This window comes from Mastigoproctus giganteus, chromosome 9 (genome assembly GCF_048544385.1).
Source record: "Mastigoproctus giganteus isolate SK-2022 chromosome 9, ASM4854438v1, whole genome shotgun sequence".
In the NCBI taxonomy this organism is placed as follows: Eukaryota; Metazoa; Arthropoda; class Arachnida; order Uropygi; family Thelyphonidae; genus Mastigoproctus; species Mastigoproctus giganteus.
Genome location: NC_143583.1, coordinates 70547584 through 70563876, shown reverse-complemented (window position 1 = coordinate 70563876; position 16293 = coordinate 70547584). Strand labels below are relative to the sequence as shown.

Below are 16293 nucleotides of genomic sequence, written 5' to 3'. Positions count from 1 at the left end.
TGTCCCGTTGAGACAATAGTTAAGCTGCATCTTGGGTACTGCATACAGGTCCGGAAGTCTCATTTTTAGAAGGATGTGGATCTGCTGTAACAAGTGGAAAGAAGAGTAAGAAGACTGGTCAGAGACATAAAAGGGTACCCTTACCAAGAAAGATTTCAGTTTTGCAAATTGCAGTATCTGGAAACTAGGTACCTGCAAGAAGACATGAGGCCTTAAACAGACAGTAAATTAAATGCAGATGGCATCCTAACTCATCCTCATATGAAACACTTAAGGATACACAAAATTTAAAATTAAAAAAGGAAAGTGTGAATAAATTTAAAGGAAGTATTAGACAAATTTATAGAGGATGGACAGATGAGGTGGGTAGTGTTTTTTTTTTTTTTTTTAATTTTTTTTGCTTATGCTGCACATTCCTTGCATCATCTACCACTACCAATACTAAAACTGCCCAGTAGCTGGAAATCATGAAGCATGTAAAGAAATAAATGTATTAAATTATTAATATATTACTCAACTGTATCTTAATCAGATGATAACATTAGGATATGCAGTGAAAGGAGATCAGAAAGACAATGATGATATGATTCCAGAACAGCTTTCGTTGGACACAAACAACACTTTGGAAAACTGTTCTAAAGGTTACAGTATATTCATACTATGGAGCTAGATGATCCAGGTTGCAGCCCAGCTACCTTGAAATTTGCCGTAGGCAGATGTTGTTGTTATTTGGTTTTTAGGAGCATTAGTAACTAAGGCCATATTGCTCCGGGGATATGCGGTGGTCACAGGCTCGAACCCGTTGTGGCCAGATGAAAGCCCTTCTTATTGATAGTGCCAATAGGTACAAATGCATCAGTGGGTAAGGGGAAAAATCTAGAAACAACTGTCAGAAAAACACTGCTTGAAGCTTGTGAGGCAGTTTCAAGATTAGACTACACTGCCATAATTTAATTACAGACTTAATTTATTGCTGTATTAAGTAACTGCTGTATGATTCCTTTCACTTGAAAGGTGGTACTTGTGCATACGTATTCCTTATCAGAGACAGTAATTTGGGATCCCCTCTTTTCAATCTTCTCTGGCTTAAAATCACCCTACCACACTGTCAAATTCATCTGCTGCCTATATCACTCTCCTAACTCCACTAATCACTTGCTTGGAACTCTTTGAAACTTGACTTTCTCCAGTCCAACTTCCTAACAGCATAGCAATTTTTTTTTGGTGATTTTAACCTTCACAACTCCAGCTGGCTTCTGTTTTCTAGTCACACAGACCCAGCTGGTTGAGATGCCAAGGCTGCAATTACCTCACACAGATTGTTCAACACACTTGATCTTTTTCTCAAAAACAACCTTTCTAAGTACACTTAGAAAGGTTGTGATCTGAAGTGCCTGGAGGCACTTCAGATCACAACTTGATGATGGTCTCTACTCCAATGGAGCCTATCTCTTAATGCCATTCTCAACCTCGTGTTGTTTGGCATTACAAGAAAGCATAATCTGACCAAGGAAAAGATTTGTTTTCCTTAGTCAGATTACTGTTTCAAATCTTCTAATCTCAAAGTTTGCTCAGGTTGTGTCGATGAAATTATTCTTGTAGGGTTGAAATCCTTTATTCCACACTCCACCTTTATCTAAATCCTGATTTTTCAATAAATGTGCTAAGGCTGTTCAAGATAAGAATATTGCATATCACAATTGGCTTGTATCCAAATTTCCAGGTTCATTTTCTGCCTACATCAAAGCTCACACCAATTGTAAAGCAGTTATTAATCAGTCCAAACTAGATTTCTAACAGGCTAAGAGTAGAAAATTCGCTTTTTGTACAAATGGTAGTCAAGTATCCTGGTGTCTTGTCAAAGCTACTGGTTGCAACTTTTGCCCATCTCTATTCCCACCTCTGTCAAAACCAGATGGTTCTATTGCACTTCAGCTAAAGATAAAGCTGACCTGCTAGCATCCTACCTTTCTTTCAACTTGTGTATTGATGATCCTGGTAAACCACCTCCTACCATTCCCAGTACACTACATTCAATGTGTCCTGTGGTTTTTCGTCAAAAAAGGATGTTAGAAGGATTTTGAACAATCTTGATGGTAAGAAAGTTCTAGGTCCTGATGATATTTCTCCGCTTGTTCTCAAAACCTGTGATTCCTGAACTTACTCCTGTCCTGTGTCATTTTTTTAAATTTCTTATTCCAAAGGTGTTTTCCCTTCTTGGAAATTTGCTCATAACCAGACAGCAATTTTTTCATAAAAAAGGGTGACAAATCCCTCCCATCCAATAATTGTCCCACTGTACTTATTTCTACTCTTTCTAAAGTAATGGAGAAATCAATTAACCGCCAACTCTTAAGCTATCTAAAAACCTGGAAGCCACACCAACGTAAAACTCATTTGTGTCTGGTTATTTTTTGGAGATATATAAAGATGAATAATGAGGAAGTGGTAACTATTGATATTTTCAGTTTCTATTGGCACAGGTACCTGCATTCAAATATAGGATTACTTATGATGACATCAGTTCTCTTAGTTCTATAATAAATAATCCATACATAGTTGAGAATGCCTCCTTTATTCTCTAGTTTCAATCCCTATATGACATCATTCAGATTACATCATAGATCTAAATAAGACAAGACTATTTCTATTAACAATTATTTGCTGCTGCTTATATTTGAGGATCCTTTCTGTGTACCTTAGGACACCTCTCTTGGGGTGCTGAAACAAGAAGACACTGCATGTTAGTAAATGGAAGTGATTTCATCTGTGAAGAATCATCACTGAAAATAACATCGACATCTGTTGTTTGTTGTGTTCCAACATCGACAGATGCATTCGAACAAGATTCAGAATTCTCATCTCTTCGACAGAATTCTGTATTAGATCGCATATTATAAAGAGTAGATTCAATGTCATCAGCTTCAACATACTGTCCATCCCTGTTCCTTTTCAGTGCTGACGTCCCAGGCTGTGGATCCATTATAACAACTCTAGGGTAAAATTTTAGAGGAAAACACTTTTTACACTAAATTTTAGTAGTAAGCACACACTAAGGATGTTTTGTTTTTCACAAACTAAAGAATTAAAAGTCAGCAAGCATAATGATCAAAAAGTTTTACCTTTTCTTCTTGTAGAAGATATTAAACTAGATAAAATAACTTCAACATAAGCAAAGAATGCATGAAACTGTGAACCAAGTATACAGCTTTTATAGTGCTCTCTAGATGTGACTGATGCTAAACAAAATCCCACCTGTAATGCAAATAGCCCATAGTTCAATCAGCATGCTGCTATAGAACAGTTGTTCATTTCACGTGCCTTTCCTTTTACAGCACTCCTTTAATGACTGCAATTAAATGGATGCATATTTGCATTAAGGTAGAAAATTGCAGTTTGTTTTGATGCAAGTTTGTGTTCTGGCAGTGAATGTGTTAATCAAAAAGTTTTCCACTAATTCCACTAAAGTTTGTGATATTTATTTTATACTAATTATATATAATTATTTTGTCAGCACAGGCATCTGCATGTGGATAGGATTACTTGTACAGTAATACTCCGAAGTTACGCGATAGGTGGGTCCGACGAAAATCGCTTAAGTCGAATTCGCGTAAGTCGGGGTACAACTTTGCATATAAATACATATAAATTTTGTTTAATTGGGACCAAGGACTAACAAAAGCACTAGTTTAGAAGAAAAATATTTAATAAAATTGCAGTTATTTATACATATTAATACAAAATATGTATTAAAAATAAATGAGTTACGTAAAAAAGTTATTTCGATGTTGATGGCTTCATAAAATCTAACAAATTCGTCTGACGACACAGTGCCTTCTTTTTTTCACACAGAATTTCTTCGTAGCAAGCTAATAATTTTTTTATTCCTTGCTTTGTAGCTATAACGCGTTCTTTGTTGGAGTCTATGTGTTCTAAAATTTAAGCCCTTTTCAATTGAGCTGAGACCTTCTGTCAAACTTGCAATTGTCATGTGCTTTTCTGGTGGAACTGGGTCTGAAGTGTCGGATACTTCAGTGACATTTTGCTCACGCATCTCTATGAGCTCATTCATTGTCAGCTCCTGACTATGTGAATCCAACAGCTTGTTGACATCATCACCATTGACTTCCAAATCTAATTGGCTGGCAAGATTAACAACTTCTTCTATCACATGAGCAACATGATCAGTTTCTGGTGTTGTTTTCGTCTCGTTTTTGAAAAAAAAAAAAAAAAGGACAAAGTTTCTTCCAGACACCATTCAATGTTTTTTTGTGAATTTAATCCCAAGGTTCTTCAATGATTCTTATGGCATCTAAAACATTGAATTGTTTCCAAAATTCTTTAACAGATATCTCACTATTTTGTCATAGCTTCATTCAGAAATACAAATGAACGCCTCGTGTAGTAAGCCTTGAATGTTTTGATGACTACCTGGTCCATCGGTTGAAGCAAGCTGGTTGTGTTTGGAGGCAAAAACACAGCTTTCATACGTGGGCCGAAATTAATTAGGGTGGCAGGAGGGTGACCGGGTGCATTGTCAATAAGAAGCATCACTTTAAATGGAATCTGTTTAGACTTGCAATAATGTTCGACTTCGAGTATGAAGTGGTGACCAAACCAGTCCTCAAAAACGGAAGCTGTCACCCAAGCTTTATGATTTGACTTACAAATCACTGGTAAGCTAATTTTAGATATATACCAAACGAAAAAATCAAGAACTGCGTAACTTCGAGTTCGCATAAGTCGGGGTATTACTGTATTGACATCAGTCTCGCACTTCTATAATAAACAACCCACACATAGTTGAAGTGTCTCCTTTATTCTCCAGTTCCAACCCCTACATGATGTCATTTGGATCGCACATAGATATACATAAGGCAAGACCATTTCCTTCAATCAAAAAGCTTTCCACTAATGCATGAATAAATGTCATCAAAGTTTGCAGTTATTTATTTTATACTAATGTACTGTACGTTCAATTATCACATAAAATTGGATATTTAATAGTTATACCTTTTCTGGAGTAAGACATTTCATATTTGTTGATCCAATTAAATGCTGCAGATAGGCAAGCAAGTCTGTCAGAGAAGTATTTACTGATACCTAAGCAAAAAAAAATAAAACAATAAAGTTAATGAAACTGCCATATAAAAATAACCTGTCACCAGTATAATTGTTTAAAAACTGTATAAGAATATTTTATCATATGCTAAACTAAATCCAAACTGTGTTTCAAAAACACAGGCAAGTATAAAACAACTTATTTTAAAAACCTTGTATACACAGTTCAGAATAGAAATTCCATTCTTTTATCCTGGGAATTCTCCTTGCTCAATGCAATCAATTATTTCAACTCTGATTAGCTTTTGCAGCAGTAAAGAAAATGCAACAAAGTTGATGACAGAATACTTCAAATCTACAATAAGAGTGTAAATGTACTTGGGTCATTCAAATAAAAATGAGCTAACAAAAATGACTGACAAATGTGAATTGCAAACATTGTGATTTCAAAGGATATGAGAGAGTTGCTGAAACAGCATTAATGTAGCATTAACTGTTGTAAGGTGCATGTTTGTAACACTGCCATGGAGCAGTATGAAGAATCCAAAGAGCAGTATGAAGCTGTGTATTTCTAGACAACAGAAGGGGTGAGTAGCACAAGCATTTACAGACAGGCATCTGCAGTTTATGATAGCCATTGTGCCTTCTGACATAAGTGAAGGAATGTACAAACACTTTTATGAAGGGCATATGTCACCGCAGGGTGATGATTGGTTCATTTGGTATTTAATGGTGCAGCTGAGGCCATAATGCAGCAAGTCAAGCAGGGTGATGACTGGCTTGGGCAAGGCACATCATGTATTCAGATGATGTGCTTTGTTCAGCAGGTTGATGCTATCTCTGACAACAGAGATGTAAAATTTGATGCTAATTGCACAGTTGGTAAGTGTTAGCCATGGATATCCACTGTCATAAATGAGCATCTCTACTACAGGAAGATCTGCACATACACTGTGTTGCCACTTTATTAGGTACACCTACCTAGTAGCGTGTTGAGCCCCCTTTAGCCTTCAAAACAGCATGAATTTGTCTAGGCATGGATTGAACAAGATGCTGAAAACATGCAGGAATGGAGTACCATGCAGACATGAGTGTGTCACGCAGTTCCTTGAGATTTGACAGAGGTGTAGGCCTGCAGCGAACAGCCCTTTCCAGCTCATCTTAAAGATGTTCAATAGGATTGAGATTCGAGGACTAAGTGGGTCACTGCAGCAAAGATAAGCCATTGTCATGTTACTGGAACCATTCCATAGTGATTCGGGCTTTGTGCACCCACGCATTATCCTGCTGGAAGTAACCATCTGACTGAGGATAAACTGTCAACATGAATGGATGCACTTGGTCAGCAACAATGTGGCATTCAGATGTGAATCTATGAGTATCAATGGACCAACATATGCCAAGAAAACATTCCCCATAACACTGCCCCCACCACCTTGCACAGTAGTCGTCAGACATGACGAGTCCACGGATTCATGTTGTTTTCGCCAAATTCTGAGCCTTCCATCAACACTGTGCACCAGGAACTTAAGACTTGTCAGATGAAGCAACTGTTTTCCAATCCTCGATAGTCCAGTGCTGGTGTTGCTGTGCCCACAGGAGTTGTGCTCTCTTGTTCTTCATTGATAACAAAGGTACGCGATGTGGCCGTCGGCTGTTGTAGCCCATTTGCGACAAAGTGCGACTAGTGGTCTGTTGCGATATTTTGTTCTGCACACCAAGGTTGTATTCTGACGTGATGTGCGACACTGTGGCCCATCTGTTTGCTTGCACTATTCTAGCCATCCTCCACTGACCTCTCTCACCAACAAGCGATTTTCTTCTACAGGAGTGCTGTTGAGAGGATCTTTCCTGTTCGCTGCACCATTCTCGATATACCCTTGAAACTGTGGTGCGTGAAAAGTTCAGGAGAACTGCTGTTTCAGAGATGCTTTGTCCAGCACCTACTACCATGCCACGTTTCAAGTCCGTTAGATCACTCCTTTTCCCCATTCTTGCTACGGTTTGTACGCTTCACTGATACTAGAAAGGTTGTTCTGCTGCATTTATATCCAAAACTGTGGTCATATGACTTGCATGTTGTGAGGCAAACCATTTGTGTGCACAGCAGGGGTGTAACTAATAAAGTGGAAGCACAGTGTAGTGTGTGCCTCACAGTCCTCAGGTGAGAATAATGCTTGAATGGCTTTTGCACTGAAATAGAAATGGTTCCACACAAGGAAATCCAATACTCAACAGAATCATAACTGGTGATGACACATACTGTTACTATTTGCAGTGAGAAAGAAAGCAACAAAGTTTGTAACAGAAGAATATGACTCTGCATCTGGTAAAATCAAGCTTTCTGGAAAGGTCATGGGAATATTCTTCTTCTTCAACCACAGAATACTGGTCAAGTTTCTAGAGTGAGGGCAGACCACCAATGTAGTATGCTACTGCAAAACTCTGAAGTTGTTCACAAAGCAACCAGAGCCAAACAACCTGATTCTTTTCCATGATAATGCCTAACCTCATATAGCAGTGCTCACCAAGAACACACTTAGCACTTTGATAAGATGTACTCTAACACATCTTGCATATAAGATTTCTTACAAACTAAAAAAAAAAAAAAAAACACCTCTGAAAGGGTAATGTTTCATGTATCACAATAACATACAAATAGCAGTTCCATCTTGGTTACTATAGCAGCAAAATGAATTTCATGGAAGAGCAATACAGTGACTTGTAGCAACAGTGGGAAATACATATAGTGCACCAATTACAAATTGTGTTTTTATTTACCTCAGCACACTAAAAAGAGAGAAGGCATGTTAATGTGCATTTGCTCTTTTTAGGTGTTTTTGCAGCTTCTATTCACTCTAACTGTTTTAATTAACTCTATATTAAAAACACACGACATAAAAGCACTTCACCTGTGTAAAGTTTAGAATGTATTTATTACTAAGATTCAAAAAATCATACCGGTGAATTTGGTTTTTTGATTGATGTAACAGCAAGATAATTTTGGAATGGTGTAACAGCAAGATAAGATTACAATCATTGAAGATGCAAAAGAGAAAATATTTGTGAAACATGTCATTCTACTCTATTAGTAATAAATAAATTCTAAACTTTACACAGGTGAAGTGCTTTCATTTCAAGTATTTTGATCATGCCATTCAAACATTATAATCCCATATAATAAACACATTTCCATTTATACACTTGGAATAACAAATTTACAGCCTCACTAGATATGTTTTATACAGCAGTTATAAAACCAGCAATAGTTAATGAGCTATGTTGTTTTTTTTTTTTTTTTTTTTTTTCTTAGGAGCATTAGCAACTAAGGCCATATTGCTCCGGGATATGCGGTGGTCATTCCCTGACCTTTCCGCATCTTCCGTATTTGGTGGTGACGGGCTCGAACCACGGTCTAATCAAGAAGCGTGTGCTACGCACTGCTGCTCCTTCCCACCTGGCTACGGAGGCGCCGTTAATGAGCTATACACAATACAGCAGGCCTCCGTTATAACGCGGTTCGCTATACAGGTGACCCCCACTTAACGCTGATCATTCGTTCCGGAAAAACAGAGCGCTAAGTGAATCCGCGCTAAGCGAGCGCCGCTTTCCCATAAGGTAACATATGTATTTATGAGCTGCGGTCGGTGCCATAGTATATTTCCTAATCAATAATAAACAGTAATGAAAAGATGCACAAATGTCGGTCAAAATATTTAATATTCAAATATTTGCACATATAAAATATTCTGCATTACATACGTATAATTATGTGGTAACTACTTGCATATCAAAAGTAAACTTAAAATTCCAATTAAAATAATGAATGTAATCATGAAAAATGTGTGGATTTTGAGTTGAACTTTGGCCCTCTTCCAAATAAACTAAAAGGGGTATTAATTTTAAATGGCCCGCAGCATTACCACCCAACAATAAAGTCAACTGATCCTGCGGCGCTTTGAAACTTGGCATGTTTTTTGTTCTTTCAATATGAAACTTCTTTTAGGCATTGGTTTCCACAGAAGTCCCGCTTCATCTATGTTAAAAACTTGTTGAGAAGTAAACACATAATACCCCTCTTCAATAATTTTAACAAGTTCTTTTTTGAAAGTTTCGGCTCCTTGATCTGCACTAGGCTTCTCCCTGGATTTTAAATTTATTCTACCAGCCCTTACCAGATTTAAATGGTTCCACATTTTTTTTTTTTAGGCGAGTTTTCTTCAGATCATCATATTGGCTAATCTCTCTCTCTCTCTCTCTCTCTCTCTCTCTATTTTTTTTTTTTTTTTTTTTTTAAATATTTAACTTAACTGAATTCTGCATTGGATATTATCTTCAATAAAATTAGTTAGTCTTTCCATTTCAATCCTAATAGCCGGCCTAGCCCTAGTTGCTTGCAGTGGAACAGCTATCTTTCCCGCCGCTAAAATTATTTCTTTATTTTTTTGTTTATAATTGTTCTTACAGTTAAACTTGCGAGTCATAAATTATGGCACACATCCGCTTGTCTTTGACCGGAATCGATTCGCTTCAAAACGTCTAATTTGATTTTCAATTTCAGTCTTTTTCTTACATTTATAGTCTTCGTACTGCGCCCAGACGTTGTTGCTTTTTCATTCCTATCGGTCATTATTAGCTCTTCGAAAATGTAACCTCGTTGGTTGAATTAATTATGATACAATGTTCAAGTAAACTTTCCGTTATGCATGATGTCTAATACCGTACTGAGTGATGAGTAGACTTCGGATAAATGCATATAACGCAAATATTACAAGCAATATACTTGATCATTTTTAAAAATGTTGATCTCGGAACTACGTAACAAGTCACTGTACTGCAATTAAATTAGCGTGCGAGAAAATTTCACTGAGCGTGGGAAAATTTCTCAAGTCGGCGTGGGAAACCAAACGTTTTAATGCTGTTTTACTATTCATTTTCAAGCTATCGACTCCAACAAATGAAACGATTTCGTTAAATATGCCAAAAATGCAATCTGTAAAAGAGCGTTATAGTGATCTGTGACAGCGTTATAGTCAGATATGGGTTATAATATAAGAACAGCGTTATAGCGAATCCGCGTAAAGCGAACCACGTTATAACGGGGGCCTGCTGTAATGCTGTTCTTATATTATACCGTATCTGATTATAACTGTCACTGATCACTATAACGCTCTTTTACAGATTGCATTTTTGGCATATTTAACGAAATCGTTTCATTTGATGGAGTCGATAGCTTGAAAATGAATAGCAAAACAGAATTAAAACGTTTCCCACGCAGACTTGAGAAAATTTCCCACGCTCAGTGAAATTTTCTTGCATCATCATCATTAGCCATTTTCAATCCACTGCAGGATGAAGGCCTCTCCAGCAACTTTCCAGTTCCTTCTGTTTTGAGCACTGGCCATCCATTTACTACTCAAAAACTCATGAATTTCATCTATCCATCTCCGCCTTTGTCTTCCAGGTTTTCTTCTAGCTCCTCTTGGGTACCATTCTGTTATTTTCTTAGTCCATCTGTCATCATGTCTTCAAGCTATGTGTCCTGCCCAAGACCATTTTAGTTCTTTAGTTTTGATAAGAATGTCCTTTACTTGAGTTTGCTGCCTAATCCATGTGTTTCTCTTCTTATCTAACAGTCTGATTCCCAATATAATTCGTTCCATTCTTCGCTGTGTAGTTCTTAGCTTCTCTTCCATTCTTTTGGTGAGTGCCCAAGTTTCACTTCCATAAGTCATGGTGGGGAGTATACATTGATTCATTATTTTACGTTTCAGACAAACTGGGATATTGCTCTTCAGTATGTGACTATATTTCCTGAATGCTATCCATCCAAAATTTATTCTTCTCTTGACTTCCAGCCATTTATCATTATTACAGCTAATAACTTGTCTCAGATAAGTATATGGCTCCACCTTTTCAATTACTGCTCCTTCAATCATTATTTCCCTTTCTGTGACATACTTGTTCATCATTACTTTTGTTTTAGCCATATTCATCTTTAGTCCAAAATCCTTACTAACTGTGCATAACTGATTAAGATTTTCCTCTAATTCTTTGGGATCGTGGCTTATGACCACAATGTCATCTGCAAATCGTAAATGGTTTAGGTACTCTCCGTTCACACTGACTCTTTTCTGCGACCAGTCTAATCTTCTGCAAGCTTCCTCAAGGGCAGCAGTAAACAGCTTCGGAGATATTGTGTCTTCTTGTCGAACTCCTTTCTCGATTTTAAATTTGCTACTGTCTTTGTCTAGTCTAATAAAGGATGTAACACTCTCATATATTTTCTTCAAAATCATAATATATGGAGTATCTATGCCTTGTCTTTCCAGTGCCCGAAACATTGCCTTATGCTGTATGGAGTCAAATGCCTTTTCATAATCCACAAATGCCAGGCATAATGGTGTTTTATATTCATTTGCTTTCTCCATTAGCTGTGATATTACGTGAAGGTGATCCATAGTTGAGAATCCTGTCCTAAAGCCAGCTTGCTCTTTCGGTTGATTCTCATCAAGTATTCTTTCTAATCTGTTAGTAATGACCCGTGTGAACAACTTGTAGATAGGGATAACAAGCTAATTGGTCTATAATTTCCAATTTCTGATTTATCTCCTTTCTTATGCAGCAAAACTATGATTGCATTATTCCACTGCTTAGGCATCACACCTTTTCTAATGCACTTTGTGAAGAGCCTTGCCAGTTTTTGTGTTATGTCTCTACCTCCCAATTTTAACAACTCTACAGTAACTTCATCTTCCCCCGGGGCTTTCAGATTCTTCATTTTCTTCAATGCATGTTCTACCTCATCAGGAAGAATATCGGGTATGTCGTATGTGTTGCTACTTTGCAATCCATCTTCCCCATTGCTGGTATCATTCCCTCGCTCCTTGTATAATTCTCTATAGTAGTCTTCTGCTATTTGAATTATGCCTTCTCTGCTGTTTATAAGTACACCATCGCTATTCTTCAGTTTGAGTATCATTTGTCTTTCTGTATTACTGCTCATGGCTGCTGATTTAAATCCTTTGTTTTCCCTTAATGCTTGTTCTATTTTTCTTGTGTTAAATCTTCTTATGTCCTCTCTGAGTCTCTTTCTAATGGCTTTGCATAACTCAGTATACTCAATTTTCTCCCTGTCAGTGTTTTTCTTTCTCTTCATTTGTCGTCTTTGGTTCATCATGACAAGTGTTTCTTGACTAATTTTTTCTTCTTTGGATTTCTGTTTTTCTGTTCTTGCATGCTAATTTAATTGCAGTACAATGACTTGTTACGTAGTTCAGAGATCAAAATTTTAAAAAATGATCAAGTATATTGCTTGTAACATTTGCGTTATATGCATTTATCCGAAGTCTAGTCATCACTCAGTACCATATTAGACATCGTGCGAAACGGGCAGTTTACTTGAACATTGTATCATAATTAATGCAACCAACGCAGTTACATTTTCGAAGAGTTAATAATGGTCAATAAGAATGAAAAAGCAACAACGTCTGAGCGCAGTACGAAGACTATAAATGTAAGAAAAACTCTGAATTTGAAAATTAAATTAGACGTTTTGAAGCAAATTGATTCCGGTCAAAGACAAGCGGATGTGTTCCATAATTTAGGACTTGCAAGTTTAACTGTAAGAACAATCATAAAAAAAAAATAAAGAATTAATTTTAGCAGCGGGAAAGATAGCTATTCCACTGAAAGCAACTAGGGCTAGGCCGGCTATTAGGATTGAAATGGAAAGACTAACTAATTTTATTGACGATAATATCCAATGCAGAATTCAGTTAAGTTAAATATTAAAAAAAAAAAAAAAAAAAAAAAGAGAGAGAGAGAGAGACTAGCCAATATGATGATCTGAAGAAAACTCACCTAAAAAAAAAAAAAAAAAAAGTGGAACCATTTAAAACTAGTAAGGGCTGGTTGAATAGATTTAAAATCGAGGGAGAAGCTGCAAGTGCAGAAGGCGCCGAAACTTTCAAAAAAGAACTTGTTAAAATTATTGAAGAGGGATATTATGTGTTATACTTCTCAACAAGTTTTTAACATAGATGAAGCAGGACTTTTGTGGAAACTAATGCCTAAAAGAAGTTTCATATTGAAAGAAGAAAAAAACATGCCAGGTTTCAAAGCGGCGAAGGATCGGTTGACTTTATTGTAGGGTGGTAACGCTGTGGGGATTTAAAATTAATACCCCTTTTAGTTTATTTGGAAGAAGGCCCAAGTTCTACCCAAAATCGACACATTTTTCATGATTAAATTCATTAATTAAATTAAATAAATTTAGATCAATTAAATTCATGATTTTAATTGGAATTTCAAGTTTAATTTTGATATGTAAATAGCTACCACATAATTATATACGTATGTAATGCAGAATATTTTATATGTACAAATATTTGAATATTAAATATTTTGACCGACATTCGTGCATCTTTTCACTACCGTTTATTATTGATTAGGAAATATCCTATGGCACCGACCGCAACTCACAAATACATGTTACCTTATGGGAATGCGGCGCTCGCTTAGCGCTCTGTTTTTCCGGAACGAATTATCAGCGTTAAGCGGGGGTCTCCTGTAGTTGGTTTTGAACAGAGAATATTTTTGTTTCCCTCCACTAAATATTTTTGCTTCATTTTAAAAGCATTGTCGATTATCCCATCGTAATTTTTAAATGGATGATATCTTCATTACTTTAGCAGCAGTTTTTAACAATGCAAGTTAGTCAGCATGACTAATTTTAAGAGATCAATTAATGCTTCATTAACAAGCAAATAACTGAATGACCTTTTTTTTTTAAAGTTATTCAGTTGTGTTTTTTTGTTGCTTGTTATTGTAGGAATATAACTTCTGAACTGTCAAGGCTTCAAATTATTCAGTTAAAGGCTTATAATCTGAGTGGAAAGAGAAATCAAAGATGGCTATTGGAAATGATAAATACAGTAGAGTCTCACAGTACACGAGGGTTACTTAGTGGTATCTTCCACAGAAAACTCCTATAAACCATGTACATGTGTATATAAATTTGTGTAAATTGAATGTACATAAATCTTAAATAAAGTACAGTTAGTTTGAGTATGTCCTCAAAAAGGGTTGCCTTCAGGGGAGGCTGTGTTTAGGCTAAAGACACATTATTATCCTTATTAATCCATTAGGTATCATCTAGTTCAAACACAGAATTCTTACTCATCCAAATGAAAAATATGATAATGCACATCTATTATGACATTATATTCCTTCTCTATCCCTCTCACTGCCTTCATATAAGCATCACAACCATAAGTATGTTTGTGAAACATACTGACCCCCTGATTGGGGGGGGGGTCAGTTGCATGCGAACAGGGTCACATTTTCTGTATTTGTGTATTTTGAGACCTTACTCGTTAATAAAAATTAAATCTAGGGTGTCACTGTTTCTTACTGATTCACCAATTATATTGCTAAGATCCAAATTAACAAAATACTTTATACTAAGCTATTATGACTAGTAAATTAAAATTTCAAAAGATTACAACTGATAATTTAATGTTTAAAACTGAAAAATCTACATTACATGTTTTGAATGATGTGCTTTTTTTTTTCACTTTCAAACTAGTTTTCATGGAACATAGAGATGCAGCAAAAGGTCAGCAAATCTTTAGCCATAATTATGAAAACATCTGGATTCAGGGAGGTCCCTATGGACAGAAGTATGTAGTTGTATCCCCAAATCACAAAGGGGGATCAAAGATTGATATGAGAGTAATTACAGACTTGTTGGCTTGGCTTCTGTTCCAGAGGATTTGATTTTGATTTGATTTGGGTTTTATTGGCACATCAGCAACTAAGGCTGTAATGCACCAAATACAGGTTATATAAATTGTTAAAACATTCAGTGACCTAATGTTCCAGAGGAAATAATGGAGTTACTGGTTAAAGTAATGCAGGACCATCTAGACAGGGCATTTATACTGCAGTCACAGCATGGATTTGTTTTCCACGATGTGACTAAGGGACAGTATTGTCTGACCAATCTGATTGAATACTATGATGTAGTAACAAAGAAATTGGAAGCAAAAAATAATTTTGGCACCATATACTTAGATTTCAGAAAAGCGTTTGATACTGTTGCATTTAGACTGCTGTACAAATTAGAGCAGTGTAGTATTAAGAGAAAGTTACTGATATGGGTAACGAGATGGCTGAGTTATCAATTAGCACTGCCCTTCTTGGACAAATGTTATTACTAGAGGCCCAGGGATCAATTCTGGCCCCATTGTTCTTTTCAGTATTTATTAATGTCATCGATAAAGACATATCAAGCCTAATGTCTAAGTTTGCAGATGATACAAACGTTGGTAGGGTAGTTTGTTTGTTTGTTATTTGGTTTTTAGGAGCATTAGCAACTAAGGCCATATTGCTCCGGGATATGCAGTGGTCATTCCCTGACATTTCTGCATCCTCCGTATTTGGGGTTACGGGCTCGAACCCCGGTCTAATCAAGAAGCGTGTGCTATGCACTGCTGCTCCTTCCCACCTGGCTACGGAGGCGCCAGGTAGGGTAGTTAATGACAGTAATCGGTGTATGCTATTTCAACAAGATCTAGATAAATTAGGCAGATGGGCTGAGAAGTGGCAACTGAAGTTTAACAAATGCAGGATACTTCACATGGGCAGCAGTAATCCCAGATTAACATACCAACTCTGTGGTATCACACTCAGGGCAGTGGAGGATGAAAAGGACCTGGTGGGAAGGAGGGGGGCAATTGTGCAGTCAGATAAATTCTCTGAGCAGTGTAGTTAGGCTTTGAGGACGGCACCTTGGGGTTTTGTCAATGATATACAGAAATTTTGTCAGTAGGGATAAGGAAGATGATTATCCTGTTGTTAGGCCACACCTTGAGAAATTTATACTGGTCTGGAAGCCTCATTTGCAGAAGGATGTAGCTCTGTCAGAGCAGGTGCAGAGAAGAGCAAGAAGATTAGCAAGGGAAACAAGTATTTAGTTCTGTAAATTGCAGTGTCTGGAGACCAGACACCTGCAAGGAGATCTGATCGAGTAAACTCAATGCTGATGGAATCTTTCCTCTTGCTCTGGTTACACACAAGGAGGGGGCCTAAATTCAAATTGAGGAAGGTTGGTTGCAGGGTAGATGTGTGGAAATTTCCCTTCAGCTGGGGAGGGGTGCTCAATTGTTGGGGCAAACTAACATCTGATGTTGTTGTAGGAGTGAGTAGTTTGAATAAATCTGAGGAAGA

General features: G+C 36.9%; 1 protein-coding gene across 2 annotated transcripts in view; it reads right to left on the bottom strand.

Moving 5' to 3' along the window:
- The window catches only part of betaCOP (coatomer subunit beta), a 234667-nt gene that overhangs the window by 27913 nt on the left and 190461 nt on the right, over positions 1-16293 (bottom strand). For both annotated transcript variants that reach the window (XM_090381759.1, XM_090381760.1), the window contains exon 20: positions 5014-5103. In XM_090381759.1, coding sequence (XP_090237885.1) covers positions 5014-5103 — 90 coding nt within the window. The remainder of the gene's footprint in view (positions 1-5013; positions 5104-16293) is intronic.